We start from the raw sequence: 25518 nt of genomic DNA on the forward strand, positions 1-25518 counted from the left end.
GGAATTTATTAGTAATTTGAACGCCTCAATAATCAAAATATTTGGCGAATATAATTTAAATACTTTGCATATCGATCAAGTAGCTGGATATTCATGTTAGCTCAACTTGTATTGTAATAAGACATCTGTACTTTTATTTTTGTTACAAGACTAAACCCCAATTTCAACAACGATAAAACACAAGCTCCACTCAAATAAAAATACCCCAAAGTCCCCCCACTTCGTTGCTAATAACTACAGTTGATGCAACATTAAACTGTCAAAAAAGAAAAAATATTTACATATGAATAGTGCAAAGAATGCAATTGTACAGTACATATAGCGTATGAACTAATTCAATCGATGCATGACCGATTACAACTTGAATAGCGCAACGTGAACTATAAGTCAAGTTCTTTAAGTTCGTCCTTTTTATTTAAACTTTACTTTCGCGTATTTTGAATAGTTGATTAAAAGGTGTTAAGGGATAGTTCCACGATATTACAACACTACTTTTTTCTATCACTTTTCCCAACCCAACATACGTAACGACTCCCGATATTACTCATTCTCTCTCTCTTTCACTCTTTTATTGTCTTCAACTATCTTTACAGGACATGTAGTTTGCTTTATGGGTAGAAATATGTATGATGTATGGCACGTTTCAGAACAAACAATTTATATAATGACTTAATAATTTTAAATAAAACAAACAGCATATAGTATATAACATATACTGTATATCCATTGCAAAAATTAAAATTGTTAAATATTATGTGTGTAATTGTTATATATATACGTAAAAATGTCTACTATGTGCCGCTTTTTACAAGTAGTTATACACAGATATGTAAAAATACAAACAATAAATTTTGTCTTTCAAGAAGTAGATTAGTATAAAATTTAATGATGTATTGTTGATAAGCAAATGTAATATATCATACATAATATAAAATATTTTTAAATCGATGTTTTTCATCCATAAAAATTTCATTAGAACACGCTTAAATTACTGCTAACCGGAAATCATGTTTCCTCGTACTCTTTCTATTTGGCACATACAACGTGTGCAGGGACTGGTTCAGCGCTGATCAGTTTTGTTTAAAAAAAATTGATTACCTCGACCAGGAAAAACTTTAAACAATGGTGAGCGTCTATTTTAATAGTATTAGTACATTTAATAAGTTTTTTAGTTAAATTATTGTGATTATATTACAATCATTGTAACGTAAACGTTAGCTTGGTAGGTTAATTATGGACTCGGACACGTTTACAGTATGTATGATATACAAGGAATCACAGAAGAATTTGTACCTTAGAATTATTTAACATTGTTTAAAATGTAATAATTACGTGTAACATGAAGCTTTTAGTGAATTGACGAATAACTCGTACTTTTACAAATCGCTACTAAATATAACCGCTCTCGTTAGAATCAACATCTTGTTGAACCACTTTCGAATTTAGTAAATAAATAATCGGATATACTGTAAACTAATTTTGAAATGCTTTAGGCGAGTACAAAAACTGACAACCCTGAAAAACCAGGACAAGAAGTAACTCCTATTCACAGAATTAGGATTACGCTTACTTCGCGGAATGTACGCTCACTTGAGAAAGGTACATTGTTTTATATAAAATTAATACTGTTTGATGTTATTACGATGTATACTAATAATGTATGTCATTTCAGTTTGTTCCGAGTTAATCTGTGGAGCAAACAAACAGAAACTTAAAGTGAAAGGGCCAGTTCGCATGCCTACAAAGATCCTAAGGATAACCACACGTAAAACACCTTGTGGAGAGGGATCAAAAACTTGGGATCGTTTCCAGATGCGTATCCACAAGAGAGTGATCGATTTATATTCACCATCAGAAATTGTTAAACAAATTACAAGCATTTCTATTGAACCTGGTGTAGAAGTGGAAGTCACAATTGCTAATGAATAAAACATTTGTATAAAACTGTACAAAATTTTAATAAAAACATTCTAAACAAATTTCAAAACAGTACTATGAAAAAACTCCTATAAACAATGCTCCTATTAACAAGAATTTGGATGCGATCGATTTGTTTATTTTATCAAGTTTATAGAAAATTATTTATAAATTATAATACATTGAGTTTTGTATAATTTATTTGAAACATTCTGTCTAATGTTCAACAAGACAGTAGCACACTTCCGAAAGTATGGTTTCTGATACAGAAATAATTGCCAGTTAATGAAAACTGATTTATGGATTTATTCCTTTACTCTTCTCCCTGGGATTCTGTTCCAGATTTTTTATCTTCTTCTCCACCGCTAAAACCATCCATTCCTTCTTCTTCTTCATCATCATCACCAGCAACTTCTGCATTTTCAAGTTCAGCTCGTTCCATTTGTTTTGCTAATTCTGCTTCATCAGTTGCAGTAACGACTTTCGGCTGTAAATTAAAAAAAATTAATTATATACAGTTCATATATCTTTAATATGTTTAATTAGTAGTAACGAATATATTTGATGAAGAAACTTGCAGCCATTTGAACGTTAAATACACCTCCGAGCGATGTTATTTTACTTTGTATAACATCGATTGCATCACTCAAAGCTTTCAAGCCATCTTGTTTTTCTGGTGTAGACGTTGTCATGACTAAATCATAAGAAAAATATAAATTTTATCAGTTACACTCATACCAAAGTAAATTTTTATTCAAATAAAAATATAAGAGAAAAAAATAGTGGTACCATATAATGGTGGTGCAATTAAATTGATTTTAATTGGAAGTTCGTCTGTAGAAAGGGCCAAGCCAGTTTTTAAAGCAGCTTTTACTGCATCAATTCCTTCATATCCATAACAAGCTACTTCTACATCTGCCCGAATTTTAACTGCTTGAGAAGTCAATTTTCGTTTAATATTGTTTAATAACACCTCCTTTGTACGTTCATCAAGACCACACTCAGCTAGAATAGATGGATCCCTGAAGTAACAATGTTTTAACAATCATTATCATGCAAATAACATTTCTAATATTTTTCCACATTTTGTACTTACGAAACAGATTGTTTAAAAAAATCATACGCGGATGCTTTCTGTTTTTTATATTTTTCTTCAAAATGCCATGCAGTTTTTTTATATAACTTTTCTAGTTGATCGTCGCTATCAAAATGCAATAATTCTGCAACATGTCTTAAAATTGAATTAACAGCTTTAGCTTTTGCGTACCTCTCTGTACATTTTTCTACATCTTCAGCCGATACACGACGTTTGCTAAGATCTATATAACCTAGATTAAATTATTTAATGTGCTGTTAATAAATACCAACAGAAATTGCATATTTATGTAGTTTGTTTAAAAATATTCTTTATAATACATTTTCATTTCTCTTACCTTTTTCTTTGTCGACTCGTATAACAACAACTGGCTCAGTTTTCCCTACCCTAATAAGTTTGTTGATAGATCTAATACGTCTTCTAGACAATTCAGATAGAAGAATCATACCTTCAATATTATTATATTCTAATAGATGTACATATGCTCCCATTTCAGCTATACTTCGTACATTTACCATCACTACATCTTCCACTTCTGGATATTTTTCTTTATAAAACCGACACGACAGTACCATCTTTAATGCTGAAAAATTAAATTTACACTTCATTCACTTTAATTACATATCACGTAACGTCTTAACCAATAAAAGGAAAGTTATTTGAAACATTGTTATTAATACATGTTTGTTTTATTCGAGAAAAGATTTAGTTGTTGAATATCTTGTTAAATAATTAGAAAACAAAAAGTTATTGTAGAGGTTAACTTCATGAACTTTTCCATTTTAATGACAGTACTATTTATACAATTACCCTTGTGAGTATATCGTGCAAGGAACGATAAATTCTTTATTTATACTAGCAAAATATATTTAAAACGATGCAAATATACTGAAATATGTTAATAATCCATGTGCAATCTTAACTTCAATTTCGTCAGATTATTAAAAGGAACATAGAGCGGCACAGCGTCATCCAACTTGAATGTTATTTAGGGTTGGGCTACTAATCAAATATTTTGTTATTTGTATATTCGAACACTACAGTAATTTAAATATTCGGCAAATGTTATTCGATTATTATGGAATAATTAATACAAAGAAGTTAAATTAATTTTTGTTCGTGTACTCTAATACTATTCGAATATTTTGTACATTGATCAAGCATCTACAACATGGATATTTATATAAAATTATGTGAATATGTATTGTATCGTGAATTATAAATCAACTTTTTGAATTCATTATACTTGTTTAAGCTTTATTTTTATTTATATTTTATACAATATTTCGATTTTGATAAAGAAAAACCAATGTGTTTACATTTTTCAGCTATAAGCACCTTCTTCTTGCAGTCACTATATTTCTAGTTACAAGACTTTTGGCGGAAGAAGTACCAGGAACGTATAAAAAGTATTTTGCTAATTTTATCACGAAAGAAAACTTATGTTAGAGAATTCGCGTTGTGTTCAATCATCGGAATAGTAATAGTACACATTCAAATAATAATATTCGAATAGTAATATTATGAATATGCAATGATATTCGAAGATTCAAATATTCACATTATTTTATCTAACAATATAACATCTATAGTGATAGATATCTTGAAATAAATATCGTAATTAATATCAACATATATAAATGAAAAACGCTTTTCATGTAAATGTATTTTAGAAACAATAATCGAGAATCAGTATTAATTTCTATACAAAAATAATTGTTACTTTAGGGATGCGTAGGGATATCCAGGATCACCAGTAACAACACCTGTTCCTTGTACGAAAGCTTTATTGCGACTTGCGACTCTTTGGCGTGGCATTCTACACGGCTGCCACACCAACTCGGTCCACAGTTTTTTCCTAGGGACACTAACGTGCATGTCGGGGCCTAACTTGGAGAAGACTGACCGTCTCGCGAGGACCAGGGAGTGCTTAGAGACAAATCCCCTAGTGCACCCCAGTCTCTATCTCGACGGTTGGCATCGGCGCCGACTGCGCCATCTGCAGGAGTAACTAGGGAGTTACATTATGCTCCCTAGAATTTTGAATAGAGTCTACTCAAATCGATTATCGACTGTAACACGTACACCAACTTATATTCTTTTTCTTACATTGACTATCCGAGAGTAATAACTAATTTTTTCAACACAACTATCTCCAATGACAATCGTTTTCGTGGATAATGTTCGATTACCATGAACGACATGTCTTGATCAGGTTAGAAAATAATTGTGATATCAGACAAGTCGCGTGTAAACCAAATTTTAGACGAATGTAAAAAACTAAAGTATATGCCCGATCTCGCGTCCTAAGATCAATAAAAATCGACGGGACAAATACCAAAATCCAAATGCCTCTCATATCGAGGAATTGTCCTCACATCGTCAATCGTGGTGATCTCGCATTTATAGAGACCGTTCTGTCTCAAAAGGAAGGATTTGCAAAATGTAGCGAATGTAATACTGGTGGGCTTAATTTATGGCTATGCTTGTTTCCTGATTGCCGTTGGATCGGATGTGCGGAGACACACTTAGATCATAGCACTGTACACAACCAAAAATTTCCAACTCATTGTGCTCATATGAATCTTTCAACGAATCGTATATGGTGTTATGCATGTAAAAGAGAAGTTATAACTAGGCATATACCATCACCGCCATTGTCACCCACACAGGTGGATATTAAAACACAAAGTAACAAGTTTTCTGGTGATGCACCTGGTAATGTGGATTGCAAAACGGATGATCTTAATAGACTCATATTGGATAAGTAAGTACAATTTTCATGATGCTTAATATTTATACATAATGGTAATTTGTACATCATTGTTTTGCATATAAACTTAGTATGGACTTACTAATTTAATCCTTTAAATATGTAACAAGGTTTTAAAGCAAAAATTATATTTCTTATTTTGTAAATAACAGGTTCTATGGTGAACTCATAAATCGAGTTAATTATGAAAAAGATGGCATGACTAATGAAAAGTCTGGAGATTCACCAGACAGTACAGATTCAGATGAAAGTAAAGATTTCTCTGGGAAACCAAGAGGACTTGTTGGTCTTCAAAATATTGGCAATACGTGCTACATGAATGCTGCACTACAAGCTTTATCAAATGTACTTCCTTTGACTCAATTCTTTCTGGATTGCGGTCATATGGTTAGCTATATGTGCAAAGATAGGAAACCTGGTCTAAGCTTAAGTTACCTAAATCTTATTCGAGACATGTGGAATAGGAGGACAAGAGGATATGTTGTACCACATGGAATATTATCTGGGATTCGGACAGTTCATCCAATGTTTAGAGGATATCATCAGCATGATACTCAAGAATTTTTGAGGTGTTTTATGGATCAGTTGCACGAAGAATTGAAGGAACATAGCGAAGATGATCACGATAGTGCATTAAGATTAAAGGGGCTTGGGGAACAGTCATCAGACGAGGAGGAAACTGAAATTGATGGAAATGGTTCTAGCCAGTCTGATGCTGAATATGAAACCTGTGATTCCGGAGTAAGCGAACAGAGCTCCCTTAGCGACGAAGGTGAACGTGGTACAAAAAGAAGGTATTCCCGGGTGTCTCAGTCGGAAAAGCTGAGAAGTAAATTTACAAACAGAAGTATAAAAAAGACCGTTGATCAACCATTCTCTCAACCGCAAAGGTCAACACAAAACTCACCTATCAAATACAAAACCAAAAAACAAATGAAAACTCGAAGTATCATTAGTGATATATTCGATGGTAAACTTTTAAGTAGTGTACAATGTCTTACTTGTGATAGAATTTCGACAAGAGTAGAAACTTTTCAAGATTTATCATTGCCCATTCCAAGCAGAGATCACATTGATATGTTGCATCAAGGATCTCTCACTCCGCAAATAGCAGGACCATGTTCAGATGTTGTATATGTAACAAATCAGTCTGGCTGGCTTTCTTGGTTTTTGCAATGGATGAGATCTTGGTTCTGGGGGCCAGTTGTCAGTCTTCATGACTGCCTTTCTGCATTTTTTAGCGCGGATGAACTTAAAGGGGATAATATGTACAGTTGTGAAAAGTGTAATAAGCTGCGCAACGGAATTAAATTTTCCAAAGTGTTGGAACTGCCAGAAGTACTATGTGTTCACTTGAAAAGGTTTCGTCACGAATTGATGTTTAGTTCAAAGATAGCAAATTATGTTTCGTTTCCATTAGAAGGACTAGATATGCGACCATACTTGCACAAAGAGTGCGTTTCTAAAGTAACGATGTACGATTTGATATCGGTAATTTGTCATCATGGAACGGCTGGTGGTGGTCATTATACCTGTTATGCATTAAATCCTATAGTTAATAAATGGTTTGAGTTCGACGATCAATGCGTTACAGAAGTATCGCCGGAAACTGTAAAGCACTGCGAGGCTTATGTATTGTTCTACAAGAAATGGTCGCCGGAAATGTTACAGTTACGCGATAAAAGTATGGAGTTGATGGAAATATCATCTCGACAGTTATCCGATTTAAATTTCTTCGTATCACGGCAATGGATAAATCGGTTTAACACGTTCTCGGAACCAGGACCCATAGACAACTCCGATTTTCTTTGTCCACATGGCGGTATTAATCCTGTTAGAGCACAATTTGTAGATAAACTTAGTATGCCCATTCCACAAGCAGTTTGGGAATATTTATACAATACGTAAGTGTTACTTAAATGCATATATTAAACTCTTTATTCTTTTTTTTTTTGTTGCAATGTATGTTATTGATCGGAGCAATGTTATTTTAGATTTGGAGGGGGTCCAGCATGTACACATTTATACGAATGTCCGATTTGTGAAGAGAAGTACGAATCGCTACAGAAAAGAAGGCAATACGAAATGGAAGTATTTCAAAGGCTAAATCACAATGCTGATAATCCTACTGCTATTTATGGATTAGCTATGGCTTGGTTACGGCAATGGCAAAGTTTTGTGAGGGGTAAAGAGACTCAACCACCTGGACCTATTGATAATAATTCTATTATAGTAAATAAAAATGGTCAGAACATCCTTAAAGTGGGTAAGTTCCATTCGGATGCTCGAATCTTATATCGCGAGTCGGGCGATTTTTCGATCGAGTTCTACGTGCATGTTATGCTATTAATATAAAAATTATTGATAGGTTCGGATTACGGACAAATACCAGAAGAACTTTGGCAGTTTTTCTTACAAACGTATGACGGAGGACCAGAATTAATGTTGCATTCATGTCAAAGACCTGTTTCTGCTCAATCAAACGTGTTACATTCCACTTCAAATTCAAATCTAGATCAGAATTTCAAATCCAGTCGCACAGAGACTAAATCCAATAAACTGTGTATGACCAGGAGTTCTGAAACGATTTCGCAACAAGACAGTGCTATTGAAAGTTTAACTTCAGATAGTGATTCCCATCAAACTCAAAGGGATATCAGTGAGTAAAGCAATTGCTTCAATATCCCCATAGCTGTGTATACAAATTAACATTTCCACGTTGGACGTTACAGTTACAATTGATATACTTTATGTAAAAAAAAAAATCAACTTTTAACTGTTATGTCCTAATTGTCTTACAGATTATAATTAGATTTGTAAAACAAAAATATCTTCTTCGATAATACCACTCACACTATTTGTACAGTATGTAGTATTACTTGTACGATATTGTGGAGCATTATCAAACGAAAATTTTAAGCAATTTCTGTGAATCTTGTGACATTCTCTTGTGTGTTCTGTTTATCACTGTATGCAATTAAATGTAAATTTGTGGGTGTTATGTGTACTTGGTGGGCAGTTAGTTAGTACAAAATTTGGTACATACGACTGTATTATTTAAAGACAAATATTTAGCTATGATTGTGTGTCATTCCTGCATATATAAAACGTTTAAACATCGTTCAAAATTACATATTTCCTGGTTTATACGCATTCGTTTAATAAAGCAAAACCATATACATACACATATACATATGTATAAGCGGAAGACTGAAAAGTAAATCGACTTGATTTAGCAAAAGTTTTAGTTCACGTTGGAAAAAGCATAACTAACGTGATTTAAAACTACAATAAAAGTTTATAAAATGTCAGTACTACATTCAAGCTTTGTATTGTAGGATGCGCTAATGGTAAATTCGAAAACTTCTACTGTAACCATGATATTGTAATTAACTTATAAATGCATTAATATTGTACATCTTTGAGGTAGAAGTTATATAGAAAAGAATTTTTCGTTTTGATCTCACGGCCTTCTATCGTTACCAGAATTATTAAATTCAATTGTTAGTGTTTATTTTGTATACAATATTCTAACGACGTATTCGTATTGTACGCGTGAAACGCTGGTTTGAATGTCGCTATAATTTTCATTAAAAACGCAGGGACGCAAACGATTGTATAGTTAATAATATCAATGATCACTGTGAAGAATAACATACCTAAGATAAATAATAAACAGATTGGTTTCTTTATTTATTCAAATCGACGCTGGTCTTTATTGATACCTTCGAATATTATATTATAAATTCACTTCATACACGAAGGATATTCGTGTTACTTCTCAACGCTATTATAAAAATCTTCTTACTTGAAATTTATCGATGCTTTTTTATCTGTAATATTAGCATATTAAATTTCACCGCTATCTGTTACTGTTTTGGAATGCACAATGAACGTTTTATCGACTTTTGTTATCTGGTATTACGTTCCCAAGCATTGATTATCGCGTTTATTCGTAGTAAGCGTTCATATTACAAATTCTAAGTAAAGTATAAGATACAAACATAAGATATAAGGTACAAAACTCAAATATTCCTTATTTAAAACGCGAATTATTCATGAACTTGCTAACAGTCGGAGTTTAAAGATTTTATGTACTGGATGTTTTCAGTTTTAACGCACAAAACATTTAGAGGTATGGAAAATTAAAAGAAAGTCGAAAATAGATTGAATGTAACAATCTAATAGTGACAAACATGTATGGGAATTTTCAAAGAGACGAAAAATTGAAATTTAAATTAAATATTGATTGTGGAATGACAAATTTAATAGTTTCTTATTTGAAAGAAATGAATGAATTATTTAAAGAATGTTTAAAATTATTTTAAACAAAGTATGAAATTAATTTACGAATGTATGCAAAAACCGAGGGTCGAAAATGTTCGGAATAAATACACGTGTCTGCCGTTTAAAATTGTATGCTTTACGATTCAATCGATTTTTGTATATAAAATGTGAACATAGGAGAGAGTTTAGAATATCTTTATTTAATCTGTAACAACAATGTAACCAGCATTTCATTAGTAATAAGTAAATGAAACAAAGTTTAGTACTATGTAGTTGGCTGTAAAAATTGTACAGTTAAAATTAGATATATTTGTATCATAAAAAGTAATATACATATATTGTTTATATCATTATTTTTTAGGTAAGTCACGATTAATTTTCGTACATCTCACTCTCGAGAAACAAATTTCACGAAAGTTGTGCAAAATTCTGATGCCAAAAAAGAAATTACATTTAATTGAAATCATATTATTTACAAAATTATACCTAGTCATACCAATATTAATCCCAGACCTACACACGTTTCCATAAACATTTCTTCTCGTTTTGCGCGCCTCGATTCCGTAACAAATGTTCGTTAAAATGCAAAATCGCCTGTATTTATGTTACAAATCGTAACACCCGTAAGATAGATTTATAAATATTTTATAAACACAAAGAGACATTGTAAATAAATTAAAATTAATCTTTTATAACTCGCTGTAACTTTGGCGTTATATGCTATACGCATGTGCAAATGTAAAAATGTTTTGTCATAATCCGTTACAACATTTTCAATGTTCGTCAATGTTCAATTTTCAAACAAAACGAAAAATTTGAGTTATGGAGGGTTGAAGACTAGGAAGAGGTATTTTAATACTGTGCCAGGAATCTGGAAATGTATACTAACGTTTTAGCTGAAACACATGAATCTATAAAAACAAAGAAAATACTATTGTACATTGTTAATCCTTATTTCATACCTGTATTTTCAAACGTTTTACTTTAAATTTTTATTCGGACGAGATATTAATTTTTGAAATTAACCAGTTGATTCCAAATGAAAAGACTTCAGTGATGTTCGTAATGCTTTTCACGATAGTAATTCTATTAGTTATTAGTTTACTCGACACGAAATCGTAACTAATATTTTTTATCATGAATGGCTTAATACTTTTGCGTTGGTTACGAAGATATTTTATTGGGTCGATTTAAATAGGGCACATTATAATATATGTATATGTATATGGATCATTCGTCAATTCGTTATTCGAAATAACGATTGCCCACTACTGGTTTAAAAAAAAGTAATTTTAAATTGTAATTTTTTTAAAAGAGACTCCACGTTTTCTCTTCTTCGACTACCTTTAATGTTGATAATCCTATACACAGTGTTACAAGTGTAAATGGCTATAATACGACTGAGTTTCCGATGGAAGTTTGTAACTTTGAGCTTGTTGTAAAATCTAAGGTAAATTTTATGGATACGACACAAGCAATGTACGTGGTACAATAATGTTATTATTATTTAGTACAGAGGTGCCGAACTGGCGGCTTGCGAACCAGTTGTGGCTCCTTCTCCCACATTCCTGTTCCGCTTAAACGCAGAAAAATTACCCCCTGTATGGCTACTGTGCAGAATTGGGAAATAGGCTCGCTGGGCACCTAGCGTGGTACCTGATGATGGGAAAATCGGTTGGCTGGTAATGGGACTCCCGTGGCTCTCGACGAAGAAGATGTTCACCATCCCCGATTCAGTATACCCATAATTATAAAACTGTTTGTCAATTAATTCTAACTAAAATCAGATAATTATTGTTGATCAGTTGCAAGGAAGACAAAAATTATTTATTTTTAATCATACAAATAATGTTAGAAAAACATTAAAGCTCAATTTTGTAACGTAACTTTTTCATCCCCCAAGCCCTTCAATTATATTCAATATTCCGTGTAAACATTGTTGATCAAATACAATATTAACACAAATCTAATCTTGTCTTAATCTTGTCTAATCTTGTACTATATTACAAATACCGATGAAGCAATTATTAGATGTGCGTGTCGAGTCGCAATATTACGAGAAGACGCTTAACGTTCATCTGAATTATTGGTTGGCCTAACAAAGCTGTACTTTAAAATGAATTGATAAAAGAAAATGTTTACGAATTTATTTCATGAATCCTTTAGATTTACTATAACGACGAAGTGATAAGCTACGTTCGTTTAAAACTTAAAAGGAACAATGTCTTCGTGCATGTCCACCGACGATCTATTGGCTGGCCTAATAAAGGCGTTGATTTAAATTGGGTTGAAAAAAAAAATACGATCGCCAGTTTGTTTCCATGATTCTTTTCGTGTAAGGGAGACGCGATTCTCGAGTACAGTACTGACGTATCTAGAGACGTTCTCGTGGACGGCATCGATCGAGGCTTGCGCGTTCCAGGGATGCTGGCCATATTCCTCCGATCTCCCAACCCCTGTAACACGCCAACCCCTTAGTCTATGTCGCGATTAAGGGCTCGCGATTAGGGACTCGACGATCGCGGGTAGACCGTAGACGACCATGCGGTGTCGTAGCCCACGTAGTTAGACGGTTTCGACCCTTTATTTTCAAGTATTTCCGTTATTATCCGGGCCTGCCGCGATCCTTTTTTAGTTTGCCCGTCGGTCTGCCCGATAAAACGAAACGGAATTCGCGCTGGAAGAAGTTTTTGCGCCCGACGTCGCGACGTCCAACAACCGTGCTGTACCTCTGCGAAATTGGAAGACGAATTCTATTCGTCGATCGGTAAGTCTAACAGAGGATTCAAGTCCGAGGGGAGAGTCAGCGAACGTGTTCAGAAAGTTTGAAAGCGATTTTATAGAGAACCACAAACAGGTCACAGAACACGCGACCAACGGTCTTTTTACCGAACGTTAATCGTGATCGAGCGTGTACAGAGAAGTGTTCTTATCGAGTATAGTTTGCAATAAGATTCTTAAAATTGGAGCAGCCTGAACCGAACACGGTACGGTTCGTCTGTTGCTTTAATAATTTTTCGTACCGCGTAAGGGATCGTATCAGAGAACGATCGGAAAGTATTCTGAAAAGTGAAGAATTTTATATTTATTCGTTACTTTTCCTTTATTTTTATTGCTATCCTTCGTAAACTAGAGCAACGATGGTTTTGCATTCTCACATTGACCAACGTTTTCTGACAAACACCACTAGGTGGCTATTTGCTTCAACTATTTCTCGTGGTCGCGATAAGCTAGCATTTCATCATCAATCGTAAAGTTTAATTCACTGGCAATCCAGAAGAAAATACTGGATATTTTTTATATAACATGTAAAAGATCGTTACCCAGTGTTCGTTACAAAAATCGTTACGTTATTTTAATTTGCAGGTCTTAAACCACGTTTATATAGCTTCCAAACTATCTGTTCGCATCGTGTCTCGGTCATTGAGCATAAGTCACGGCGAACTAGTTTCTCTTAAAAAGTTAAATGAAAAATAAAAGAATTGCATAAGTACTCGTGGGTAGTAGTTACTTAAGCTTTCACGATACGATGTTGCAACAGTTGATAGCCGATATGTATCTTCCCATCGAGATCCTTAAATAAATTTTACCGTGTTCCGTGTAACAACGATTTAGATATTTATCGAGAATTGCGAGGGTCAGTCGTGTTCACTTCCAGAAACAACGAATTAAAAAATGGCCAATTTCCGTGGATACTACATACCATCCCTTGGGGCGACGATCAACGTCGCATGGGAAACACTGAAGGCCAAATGGCCGGAGAACAGCCCCTGCGTGGAACTTATTCGCGGCAATGGCACAGGACAACGACCGGCTCCAGGGCACAGTGGCCAAGAACAGTTCAAATCCTTCGACGAAGGCCACGATAATACGGAAATGATGACTATGAACGGAGAACAAGCTTATCGGGACCAGAACAACGTGGCCATCGCCGAGGACACTTTCAGCTACCAACGAAACGGGTAAATTAATCCGCTATAAACGAAATTACATTTAATTTATGAAATTGAATTGTACAATAGAACAAATTTTTTGTTTTTAAATAATTTTTACACCGAGATAGCTTCGATCTTTGTCTCCGTTAAGACGATATATGTTCATCAACAAGAATAATTAAATCTTACAGGGACAAAGTCAGGACAGGAAGCGTAAGCAGTGGCGAATTCAGCGAGTACGACGAGGGTGGCGGCGAGTTTGGCGGATCGGGGGTGAAAATTAACGAATGGCAAGCCGCGTGGAACGTTACAAATGCTATACAGGTATATTTTTCAACACTGGTTTCTAACAACACATACAGTTCCAAAACTACTAGTGCTTTATCCATAATTGAGCCATTGTTAGAAGCGGTAAACCTTCCTCTTTGAAATGGTTTTTGATTTATATCGATCCGACTTTCCGTTTTGGAAATATATTTGGTAATTTTTACGAATTCGACTATCTCTGTCTCCGTCCGTGTATCCAAGAATTTACTACGCACTGTTTACTATTTACGCGCGCGCGAGTTCATTGATCTCATTGAACGTAAACAAACTAGCCATCGCATCGACTTGAAACTAAAATCCTCATATCTCCGGAACTAATTACGCTATCGACTGGTACAAACGCTCATTTTAAAGGGCATTTCATCCCCTATCTAATGAATGTAACAACTATTGTAATTTATGCTGCCTTCTATGTCTATTTTGATATTTATATATAGGATGCAAAAAATTAGAAGTACGTTGCCTCGTAAAACAGAGAGGGAAAGACTGGTCATGATAGGAACAGGTGTACACGAAGTGTCGTTTCAGGGTATGTTCATCGTGTCGTTGCCATTCGCCGTTCTGCAAGGCGGTTACTGGGCCATCGCCGCGATGATCGGTATAGCTCACATCTGTTGCTACACCGGGAAAATATTGGTCGAGTGTCTGTACGAGCTGGACACCGTGACGGGGCAACGCGTGAGAGTCCGTGACTCGTACGTGGCCATCGCGAAGGAATGCTTCGGTCCAACGTGGGGCGCCAGGGCTGTGAACATCGCCCAGATCATCGAGCTGCTGATGACCTGTATCCTGTACGTGGTCGTGTGCGGCGACCTGATGATAGGCACGTTCCCCGAGGGCGCGATCGACACCAGGAGCTGGATGATGCTGATCGGTATATTTCTGTTGCCCCTCGGTTTCCTCAAGTCCCTGCAGCACGTATCGGTGCTCAGCTTCTGGTGCACGATGTCCCACTTGTTCATAAACGCGATAATCGTCGGCTACTGCATCCTGGAGATCGGCGACTGGGGTTGGTCCAAGGTGAAGTGGACCCTCGACTTCGAGAACTTCCCGATCTCGCTGGGCGTGATCGTCTTCAGTTACACGTCCCAGATATTCCTGCCCACCCTGGAGGGCAACCTGATCGATCGTTCCAAGTTCGATTGGATGCTGAATTGGAGCCACATCGCCGCCGCCGCGTTCAAGTCGCTGTTCGGATGGATCTGCTTCCTGACGTTCCAGTACGACACGCAGCAGGTGATCACCAACAATTTACACTCGGCCGGCTTCAAGGGTCTGGTGAACTTCTGCCTGGTCGTGAAGGCCGTGTTGTCCTACCCTCTGCCCTATTACGCGGCCTGCGAGCTCCTCGAGAGAGCGTTCTTCAGAGGCAGACCGAAGACGATCTTCCCGACGATATGGACGGTGGACCGCGAGCTGAAAGTCTGGGGTCTGGCGTGGCGCGTGGGCGTGATCGTCTTCACCATCCTCATGGCGATCTTCATACCACATTTTAGTATTCTCATGGGCTTCATCGGCTCGTTCACCGGCACGATGCTGTCGTTCATATGGCCGTGTTATTTCCACTTGAAACTGAAGAGAAACTCGATGGAGTGGGGCGCGGTGGCGTACGATTGCTTCGTCATCTTCCTCGGTGTGCTCTTCGGCGTGATCGGTGTCTACGACTCGGGCTCTGCACTGATCAACGCCTTCGAGATCGGTTTACCTTTCTGAACTACCTTACGCGATGCTGCTCCCTCGGTTTTCGTTTGCCCGTTCCTTCAAAAATTGTATCACGTTCAGACGCGCGACTAGCTCGTGAAAACTCACGTTTCCGATGGTTCTATTTGCACTCTACAAAACGAGACTGCGACTCCTCCGACCGGGCACTTAGCGTCAACCTCGAGTATTTCGAAATCGTTTATCGATTATTTTGATTACCACGGTGACTGTTACGATCTTCTCCGCGACGTTAAGTTCGATCAAATGAATCTTCGGTTATAGAATCCCGATATTTAGAGTTTAAGAATCTAAGGGCTAGGCGCGCGTTCGAACATTTCGAGATTGTATATTTATATCCAACCAGAACACACACATATCTAGCAAAATAGTCTATTTAAGGGGTTGAGAGGGATCGGTAGGTGAACAATCTACTTCGCGAGCAACTCGGCTTCGATAATTGTCCCGCGTGTTCGTTTTCGAGAATTTTGACAATGATCGTCGACATCAGGGGCTTCCTTAGGCAACATCTAGACTTAGCGCGCAGTTAATGTGACAATATCTTTGCTAGCTGTAAGTTGTATCGATGTCTTCCACACGGTGAATATTGTGCGTACAAGTTTAACTACTGTTACACGAGTTTCGGGATTTTATAATCGCATTGCGGGTCTTGTAATTTCTATCTATCGCGTCGATCACGCGCCGGGGAGGCGTTCGATAATGGCGGAAATTGGGGCACGCGTAGTCAGCAGGAACGTTTATCAAGGCCACTTCGATGCATCGGGCAGTCGACGTTACGGTAACAACGATCTAACGTCTCCTCGTCGTTGTTAGATGAGTGGAAGAAGCTGATTTGCTTTCAGGATCGGCCCTGAACAGCATGAATGTAACCAGTTCTGTACGAACGAGTACAATTAGCCATGTAATCCAATGTCTTCCGAGGCCTCTACAGGCCGCATAGATCACACGTTAGTTTAAGCAATATGGTAGCCAATTCTGTAGTTCGGCGAAAACTGCGAGATGCTCTTCTTAATTCGTACCGATTGTGAAATTTCATTGTCTATAATGTAAAAATTGATCCTAGCGTTGAGAAAGATTAGATAAGACTAGCCTTAACACATATCAAACCCATCTTTTCCATTATAATGAAATAGGCACGGTGCCTTGGGCCTAAAATAATGTCCATTTTGTTTATTCGATGGAAAACGGTGCTTACGATTTACGCCTCTTTTGATATCGAATGGGCAGATGAGACGAATAGCGAGATTTACTAAAATAAAAGTACGAAAATTATTATCGTTATTTTGTCCGTGGATCGTATGTTTTGTCAATTCGATAGGACGATCGATGTATAAAAGATTACGCTTCCGGCCCCGATGCAAGACATAAACGTTTCTAATCGATGTTAGAATGAAATGTAAAGACAAAAAGGAAATCAAGAACATCTCGCAGTCGCAGAAAACGTGTTATTTAAATGAGATACGATAATATTTATGAAACGAGTCTTCCAATGATGTCTTCCAGAATGATAATACTAATTAACGTAACGCGATCTATTGATCGAAGAAAATCTTTGTCAATGATATTAAACGTTATACATATACATATACATATATATATATATATGTATATACAGGGTGTTCGGCCACCCCTGGGAAAAATTTTAACGGTAGATTCTGGAGACCAAAATAAGACGAAAATCAAGAATATTTCTTGACTGAGGCTTCGTTAAAAAGTTATTAAAAAATTATTTTTGACTGCGGGGGTCAATTACAATCATTTTTGGTCATTACGCATACCCCCGAAATCCTACGCATTTTCAAGAAAAAAATTCGAGGAGGTGCCTAAATTTTTCGACGAAAAAAAAATTTCAAATCGTTCTGGAAAAATTATTTTCGTTTGGGGGGGTCAATTACAATCATTTTTGGTGAACAGACATACCCCAAAAATCCTGTGCATTTTCGAGAAAAAAATTCAGTACGGGCGGAACCTTCTACGTTAATAACTTTTTAACGAAGCGTTCATCAACAAATTGGTATTCTTGATTTTCGTCCTATTTTGGCCTCTGGAATCTCCCATTACAATTTTTCCCAGGGTTGGCCAAACACCCTGTATATTGAGAGTTATAGGGGTTAAGCGTTAATTGTTAAGGCTATGATCAAATTTAACGTATAAGTAAAATCATCGCTGTTCATCGTTTTAACCTGTTTATCCTTTGTCACGGGAATCGTTTCCTTCTTGGACATCATCAAGGTAGACGAATGATAAATGAAGTGAAATATTGCCTTGTCATTTGTAAAAGATCGATATCATGTACAACATTAATCGTTTATTTAGGACACGTACAACTCGAACTTTGATTATAATTGTCGACCAAAGGTACAAGCGGTAGACAAAATCAGACTACGCTTGGGCGTGATACAACCGCAATAATCGCAAAGAAAGAATCACGGAAAGCGTTCCGCTAAGAAATCCATGTGTTTGGTCATTTCGTTCAGTCGAAATTGAAAGAGGAAGGCTTGAAATAATTATTAATCGAAAGAACGCTATTCTCGAAAAGAGACTGTAAAGAAATATTCAAAAAGTATGCGCTTATTAACGCTTCCAGACTGGCCGACGCTTCTTAATCGCTCACTGACCAGCACTACCTATCTTGTTTCATTTTTATCTTTATACGCCTGAGAACGATGTAGTTATCACGTATGGCTTAACTATCGATTAATATGGCACGTTGTTCCTTTGTTAATAACCCACAGTGCAATAATTTTACGAGCCAACAAGATATTAAATGTTACGTTAAAAGAAAAGAAACAAAGATAATCAACGAGAAATAAATCTAAGAAGCAGGTACAAAATCTCATACTCGAATATGTATTCGGTTTTATTTTCAAAATAGAATCCTCGAACGGGCATTTCGCGCGTCGGAATTTAATTACCAGTACAGTCGTTAAAGAACAATGATAGAGATTAATCAATTTTGGACTTTGGAATCCAAAATATGTAATTATTTAGAACTTTTCGTTTCACTTTCCCGCTGCCTCCGATGTAAATAATTATGCATTTCGGATTCGTTCTTTCCAACTTTCGCAAAAGCAATAGCAAGCTAGGTTGGCAAGGTTATTAATTTATCGTGTAAAATACAAAAGGCCGGAATGGTGTTTAACGAAGCAATGACCAAAGATCGAGCGATTCGGGAATTCAGCAATCGAATTTAGTGTGCCATTGTATAGTCTATGGACGCGTGGAGAGCAGTCGCTGGTGAATTTGTTTAAATTCGTATCGTCGGTAGCTATAATTGTATAAAAGTATGCGGAATAATTATCGTCAACTTTACGTCATTGTTCATTCGAGCGATTTTCACTGATTACGCTCCGCGACAATACTATAAGACACCATACATATCAAATCATGGAAGTCTGCGTTGCGGGAAGAAAATTCATCCTTTGCGCGGAGTATGTTATTGTTTGCAGCAGGTAGCGTGAAAAGGAAAGCAGTTCGATAGTGTACACGAATTGAAGATATATGTTAAAGAAAAATGAAGGAATATAAAGCAAAAAACGATCCAAAAACTGTACAAATCTATTCCGCGAAGAATATTAAAAGTTATTAAAAAAAAAAAAACAAAGGAGACAATGCACATTATTAATAAACTGTAGAAATAAATTTAAAATGTTAATGTCTTATAGTTTTATCGCAGTTAATGAATGGTACTTTGCAAAAGATGTCTCCTAAAATAAACAATAACATACTCTGGGTACGTAAAATTCTTCCTTATATCAAAGATTTATATGGTTTTATGTACTGTTTTACACTATTATTGCGGACTGTAGAAACTCACGTGTTCCGATAATTGATCATTTACGATTAGATATCAAACGTAGTTAAATATGAAACGTATAGGCGTTACAGAACGATGTAAAATGGGCTTCCAAGTATACATACATATATGTATATAAATATATATAAATTATGAAAGACGAAAATACATTATCAAAATTTTACACACGCATGATTTACTTTAACCCGAATCATAAAGCTCGCGAGGCAACATCAGTTTTCCAATAAGAGTTTGCAATCTCAATAAATCAGGTTCTATCTCACCAATAACAGGAATGATGTTTGCTTCGAGATCGTCAACTTTCGTTGGTCAGTATTTTCACTGTCACTTTTTAAGAACAGAAAGGAGAGTTTCTCTATGCAAAAACCTATGTAAAAACCGCGAAACAGTTGAATCAGTTATGCTCTAAATACTATTTATCGGTACATAAAGGTATCGTTCTATTTGAAAACGCCATTGCATTTAAGCTGTTCAAGATGAAGCTATTGGTAAGTCATAAAACATTTATGTCGATAAATGTCGTTCGATAACTAATTTTTTCCAAGCCACATCTACAATTGTATTTATTAATCTTTACATTTTATTTCTTTCACTCTTTGTACAGTCTCGTCAGGAACAAATGGGGGGAATTAAAAATTTTTATTCGCTCGTGACTCAAACTCGAGACGTTAATTTCTTCGATTTGCTCGCGACAAGACTGAATAAAGTTCCTATTTTCTCCTCAGTTGAAAGCTCTCATATTAAATGTCTGTTCTTCCAGAAAATCAACCGTTTATTGTACTTCCTTGCTTTGGCAACATTAATAGCCGCGGAACGCGACACAGGAAAGAAACTACTGCAAGACGAAATTATACAAAGTTCAATTCCAGACGAAGTACCTCGCGTAAAGGTACAAGTGTTTCGAAACCCCAGCGAAGGACCAGATGGAAAACAATTTACTAATTGGGGATTTTGGATAAAACAGCCAGCCGCAGTGGACATATCACGTTGAAATATTATTATTAACAATTATTTACCACCTTATCCGCAAGAACTGTATCGTTGAATCGTAACAAAATCGTCAATTTGTTTTTTAAAATATGAATATGAGAAAATTGTATGAAGTATTTGTAAAAAGAAAGTAATAAATGTTAATGCTATCTCTGTAATCAGTGGTAATGATTATTAAATTAATATTAGTAAATTCTATTCAGAAATTTGTATTTTATAAAGTCAGGTGTATTGTCACATTATTAATTAAGATACATCTCTTTTTATATAGATATACAATATTAACAAAAATTATTTTTTAAAATTTTTGTTGTTTGAATTACATTGGTTGCTATGGTTGTCTAGGTCGGATTTCGTCCCAGTTCCCTTGTACCCAGCAGTATGGTCTGCATAATTGGGATTCTTTTGGTTAGCATAATTGTCTTGGGCCGCTTTATCCATCTATTAAAAGAAAATAAATTATTAAATATACACGAATAATAAACCCATCTAGTTACAAATAGATACATGTGCATGATTACAAATGCAAACTGTGCAATGCATATGCGAACGTAATATTTGAAAAGTAACTGCGGCGTCTGCTGTAAAGTGAACTTTTGCTTTTCGTTAAATGTACGTTTTATTCTTTGTTCGATCAGAAATGCGTAGCATAAAATGAACTGTCGAGAAGCGAGTCGAAATTTTGAGGAAATGACGTAATAAAATGTAAAATAAAACTATATTTAGTAAAATAATGGTAAGTGTACGCGATTAAAAAAAATAAAAATAAAAAGAAATTCATTCAATTGCGGTTCATCTGTTAAATCGTTTCGTTCATTTCTTCTTTTTAAATTAAAGTTTACATTACACTGCACTGTTTCTACACGAGGGCACAGAATTCAGAACTAACAAAGAGAAAAGTAGGTAATACGTCGCAAGAACACCACCATACAAATGCACGATCAAAATTTGACATATTTCAATTCAATTTATCATCAAATTAGTAAGCATAAGGAACAAGTATTTTTTATAATTACCTTTCTTATTTTTCAGAAGATATTTTCACAAGATATTTTCACAAGATATTTTCACAAGATATTTTCACAAGATATTTTCACAAGATATTTTCACAAGATATTTTCACAAGATATTTCTCACGTGCTCGGTACGTTGTCGGAACAATTGTGACAAACTGTTGGCTTAATCCGATATTTATAGCTGGCGCGATCCGTTGAACGCACACTGGGGAATCACCAATAGCAATAAAATAGTTCGTGGTATTTACCGTTATAGCAAACCACAGGTTTATAATTTATAATGTATGATCCTTGTTTGGAAAGTAATATAATTGTTCCAATTTTTTTAGACCTCTATAGAAGCTATTTTAAATAATATATACAAATTATTCGCCCGAGTTAAAGTATGACTAACAAAACTCCTTACTTCCGCCTTCCGTCTTTTATTGGCAACACTGTGAAACTAACATTATATATTTTTTCAAATTGTATATCTATAAAGAAAGATAACGATAGAATTGATTTATTGTTATCGATAATTATTTAATTGTTATAAATGATTTATAACAATAAATGTAACTTAGCAATAAGTAAATTGAAATGATAAAAAGATAGTACTGTCAGTACTACCAACAAAAACCGAACGCAAGCTTAAAGATCCTATTGCTCATTCAACGAAAAGTTGAATGTAATGTAAAAATAAAATGATATTTGTAAGAATATGCCGGAATTTATAATTACATAGTACATAATTAGATAAGTTAAATAGAAAACTGTTTTATATTCCTACATATGTAATTAATATTATGTAATATAATAGCCAAAAATATTAATTAAAAAAATTATTCTAATATATTACATGTAATTTATGAAAGCTTTAATAATTTTTCTTTATAAATTGACCAACATTTCTATTTATATGTACATATTTGCATACTATATATATATGCAAAAAAAAACAGAAAATATTGATATTAACAATATATGCTATCTTATTGAAAACAAATTAAGATGTCATTCATATTTAATCTATATAGATTATTTTTAATCGTATTGATAAGTAATCTAAATAAATATTTTAATCGCACGAAACATTTATAATCGTTACAAAATTGATCGATTTACCGAAATTGTTTATAATAAATCACATACTTCAAAGAAGGATAACAGTTGAATTCACATTGCAATTTATTTTTTAATGCCAAATTTACATTAAAATAAACTATAATATATTTTTAATGTACAACATTATCATAAGTATTAAAAAAATTCTCCCATAATGGATATACGTTGCAGGAATGATTGAGATTGACAAGACAAGATCTGATAATTCTGTCTCGCAGAAACATTTGTGGGATATAAATTTCCCTTTCTAATATTCTCTAGTAGTATTTGTGGTTCAAACCTTGTTGCTCTTGTATTAGTCTGTTTAATAAATGATTTTGTACGATTTCTTAAACCAGGCGCAGAATAATGACCATCGGACGTAGATGTTTCAAAAGTATCGACACTTTCACTATCATCAGCTTTATAAATTACTGAGGGAGGTGCAACAACTAGTACTTTCATGGGCTCAGTTTCTGAGTTTATATTTAATTTATTTTCTTCTTCCGTTATTGTGATTTCGTCAGTCTCGTCATTTATGGGTGGAATGGGATTAACTAAATTTGTATTAAGATTGTCTTCTGCATCACTTGTGAAAGTATGCCTCATTTCAGATAATTTTACAATTTTAACTGGTAGTTTATCATTATATTTATTTTTTATGTCATCCTGATATGGTGTATTATATTCTGCATTTTCCTCTTCTGTTTGGTCATTAGCAGGAACAAATTTCCATAATGCTGCCTTTTGATTCGGGAACAAATTTTGATTTTGATGACAACAATACAGTGCTCCAGGGTCTATGGGATGTGCTTCCGTATTGAAAATATATCCACCTGCATCTACAATACATTGACCCCATTGAGTCTGAATAATTTCACCCTCCTGGCCAGAATTATGAATAAAGTTATCAAGATCAAAGAGGAGATAAAGATATTTTGTTGTCTCTGCTAAGAAAAATGATTCCATTCTGTCTGCCTTACGATGATCCCTGACATCATTGATTGTTGCATACCCACATGTAGTTTTCGCGCTGTGTTGCAGGCTTCTTAATATATCTACTCCTACTTGTATCAAGTAAGGATCACCCGTTGCTCTATACAAATACATAACTGATTCTACAAGCTCTGGTCTTAATGGATACCCTTCCCTGTTAGTGCCTGCTTCTGCTTGCGGGATATTATAAAACTCTGGTGTAAAACCAAATTGTTTCCAAACGCGATGGTAATTATGTACGGACTTCATAGCATCTCCAATTTCACCAAAAAGGCTGAGTACTCCGGGCCAATAAGCATCCAGAGATTGAAAGACTGGTAAGGTCACTTGACCTTTAGTCATAGAAACCCACAAATGCCAATCTTCTTTACGAATATATTTTTCAATAGCAGCTTTGTGTTCATGAAAAATTGTTGCTAGCAGTGGGTCTTGAAATAATAAGGTACCCTTTGCCAAATATTCAAAATAAGAATCAACTCCTGCGCCAATTCCAGAATCTTGAGCTGTCCAGTAACCCGTTAATACGTCAACATGGTTACCAACCAACCCAATGTTCGATTTATAATAATGTAATGCTTTAATAGCATTCATGGCAACTTCTTCATACAATGGATCCCCAGTTAGTCTAGACAAAGTTCCAAACTCTAACAAAAATGTACCAATACCAGCAGTGCATGTGATGCTTGTTTCACCTTCTGGCACTCCATATTTCAAATTAACTGTACCATACGGCATTCCTGTTGGAGTATCAAAAGCTGCAATTAATCGTTTTGCCATATCTTCTGCAAGACGTAATAGCGGACCGTTACAAGGCCATCCTGGCTCCAGATTGACACCAGCTTTACGTGACAAGAGATGAGCACTGAGTAACCCTCCGACTACTCGGATATTAGTTTCAAATACAGATACGTTTATGTTGGCTTCAAAGTTTGCTCTGGCGCTTATAATCGCTGCCACGCGTCGAAATTCGGAAAAATTGCCCATTACGGCAAGAGTGTCTAAAGCATCGATAAGCGTCAATGAAAAACTACCCCATGTATCGAATCCATCGCAACTCAACGACCGTAGTTCATCGTACGGGTAAGCATATGTTAAGTAACTCGAATAAGCATGATCGAACATAGATCGTACTTCTTCCCTTAAAGCAATTAAATCTTTCTTCTCGTATTCACGTAATCCGTTCACCGAACATAAAAGACCAAGAAGCAACCCTATACTGAGGATCAACATCCTGAAAATAAGTTCGTGAATACTCCTATCGTCTCTAAGTATTTAACGAGCCTAGGAATTGTATTATAAATACATGTACAACGTAAAATAATTTCTTTTGAAACATTGCATTACTTCAAATAATGTCAAACCTCTCAAGGCCCGACATTCATTTCGATGTGTTTCGTAACTTGTTTTCATATTACTTGTACACACGTTGCACTCAAATGTGGAATCCAAATATATTCCAATGATTCACTTTTATCAAAAATGAATAATTGCTATAATATTGCAGTTAGGTACATTATCTTGTCATTATTAATTATCAAATAGGTATCGATACATTCTTGAGA

General features: G+C 35.2%; 5 protein-coding genes across 6 annotated transcripts; 3 read left to right on the forward strand and 2 right to left on the reverse strand.

The window, feature by feature from the left end:
- The first annotated feature begins 1000 nt into the window (after positions 1–1000).
- LOC122396169 (40S ribosomal protein S20) lies at positions 1001–1952 on the forward strand. The gene is made up of 3 exons (XM_043394332.1): positions 1001–1125; positions 1494–1599; positions 1673–1952. Exons 1-3 carry the CDS (start codon positions 1123–1125, stop codon positions 1927–1929), a joined length of 366 nt encoding a protein of 121 aa, XP_043250267.1. The 5' UTR covers positions 1001–1122; the 3' UTR covers positions 1930–1952.
- A 111-nt stretch (positions 1953–2063) lies between these two features.
- On the reverse strand, positions 2064–3992 carry LOC122396168 (eukaryotic translation initiation factor 2 subunit 1). Its single transcript, XM_043394331.1, has 6 exons — positions 3824–3992; positions 3351–3596; positions 3014–3245; positions 2707–2939; positions 2496–2611; positions 2064–2404 (listed from the first exon to the last, which is right to left on the reverse strand). The coding sequence occupies exons 2-6, from the start codon at positions 3586–3588 to the stop codon at positions 2231–2233; spliced, it is 993 nt and encodes a 330-aa protein (XP_043250266.1). The 5' UTR covers positions 3589–3596; positions 3824–3992; the 3' UTR covers positions 2064–2230.
- A 1202-nt stretch (positions 3993–5194) lies between these two features.
- On the forward strand, positions 5195–11910 carry LOC122396167 (ubiquitin carboxyl-terminal hydrolase 20). Of its 2 annotated transcripts, XM_043394328.1 has the most exons (5): positions 5195–5780; positions 5939–7690; positions 7781–8052; positions 8155–8445; positions 11692–11910. In XM_043394328.1, the coding sequence occupies exons 1-5, from the start codon at positions 5362–5364 to the stop codon at positions 11757–11759; spliced, it is 2802 nt and encodes a 933-aa protein (XP_043250263.1). In that variant the 5' UTR covers positions 5195–5361; the 3' UTR covers positions 11760–11910. The 2 variants fall into 2 exon arrangements, with proteins under 2 accessions (XP_043250263.1, XP_043250264.1); XM_043394329.1 differs by lacking the exon at positions 11692–11910 and having other exon boundaries at positions 8155–11258.
- Positions 11911–12582: 672 nt separating this feature from the next.
- LOC122396205 (vesicular inhibitory amino acid transporter) lies at positions 12583–16478 on the forward strand. The gene is made up of 4 exons (XM_043394397.1): positions 12583–12840; positions 13732–14035; positions 14200–14332; positions 14864–16478. The coding sequence occupies exons 2-4, from the start codon at positions 13749–13751 to the stop codon at positions 16046–16048; spliced, it is 1605 nt and encodes a 534-aa protein (XP_043250332.1). The 5' UTR covers positions 12583–12840; positions 13732–13748; the 3' UTR covers positions 16049–16478.
- Positions 16479–23116: 6638 nt separating this feature from the next.
- LOC122396109 (ER degradation-enhancing alpha-mannosidase-like protein 2) lies at positions 23117–25478 on the reverse strand. Its single transcript, XM_043394236.1, has 2 exons — positions 25301–25478; positions 23117–25187 (listed from the first exon to the last, which is right to left on the reverse strand). The coding sequence occupies exon 2, from the start codon at positions 25184–25186 to the stop codon at positions 23117–23119; it is 2070 nt and encodes a 689-aa protein (XP_043250171.1). The 5' UTR covers position 25187; positions 25301–25478.
- Between the last annotated feature and the right edge of the window lie 40 nt (positions 25479–25518).

Source organism: Colletes gigas, unplaced genomic scaffold (assembly GCF_013123115.1).
Source record: "Colletes gigas isolate AHSC1104 unplaced genomic scaffold, ASM1312311v1 Colletes_gigas_Sc00007, whole genome shotgun sequence".
NCBI classification, from domain to species: domain Eukaryota; kingdom Metazoa; phylum Arthropoda; class Insecta; order Hymenoptera; family Colletidae; genus Colletes; species Colletes gigas.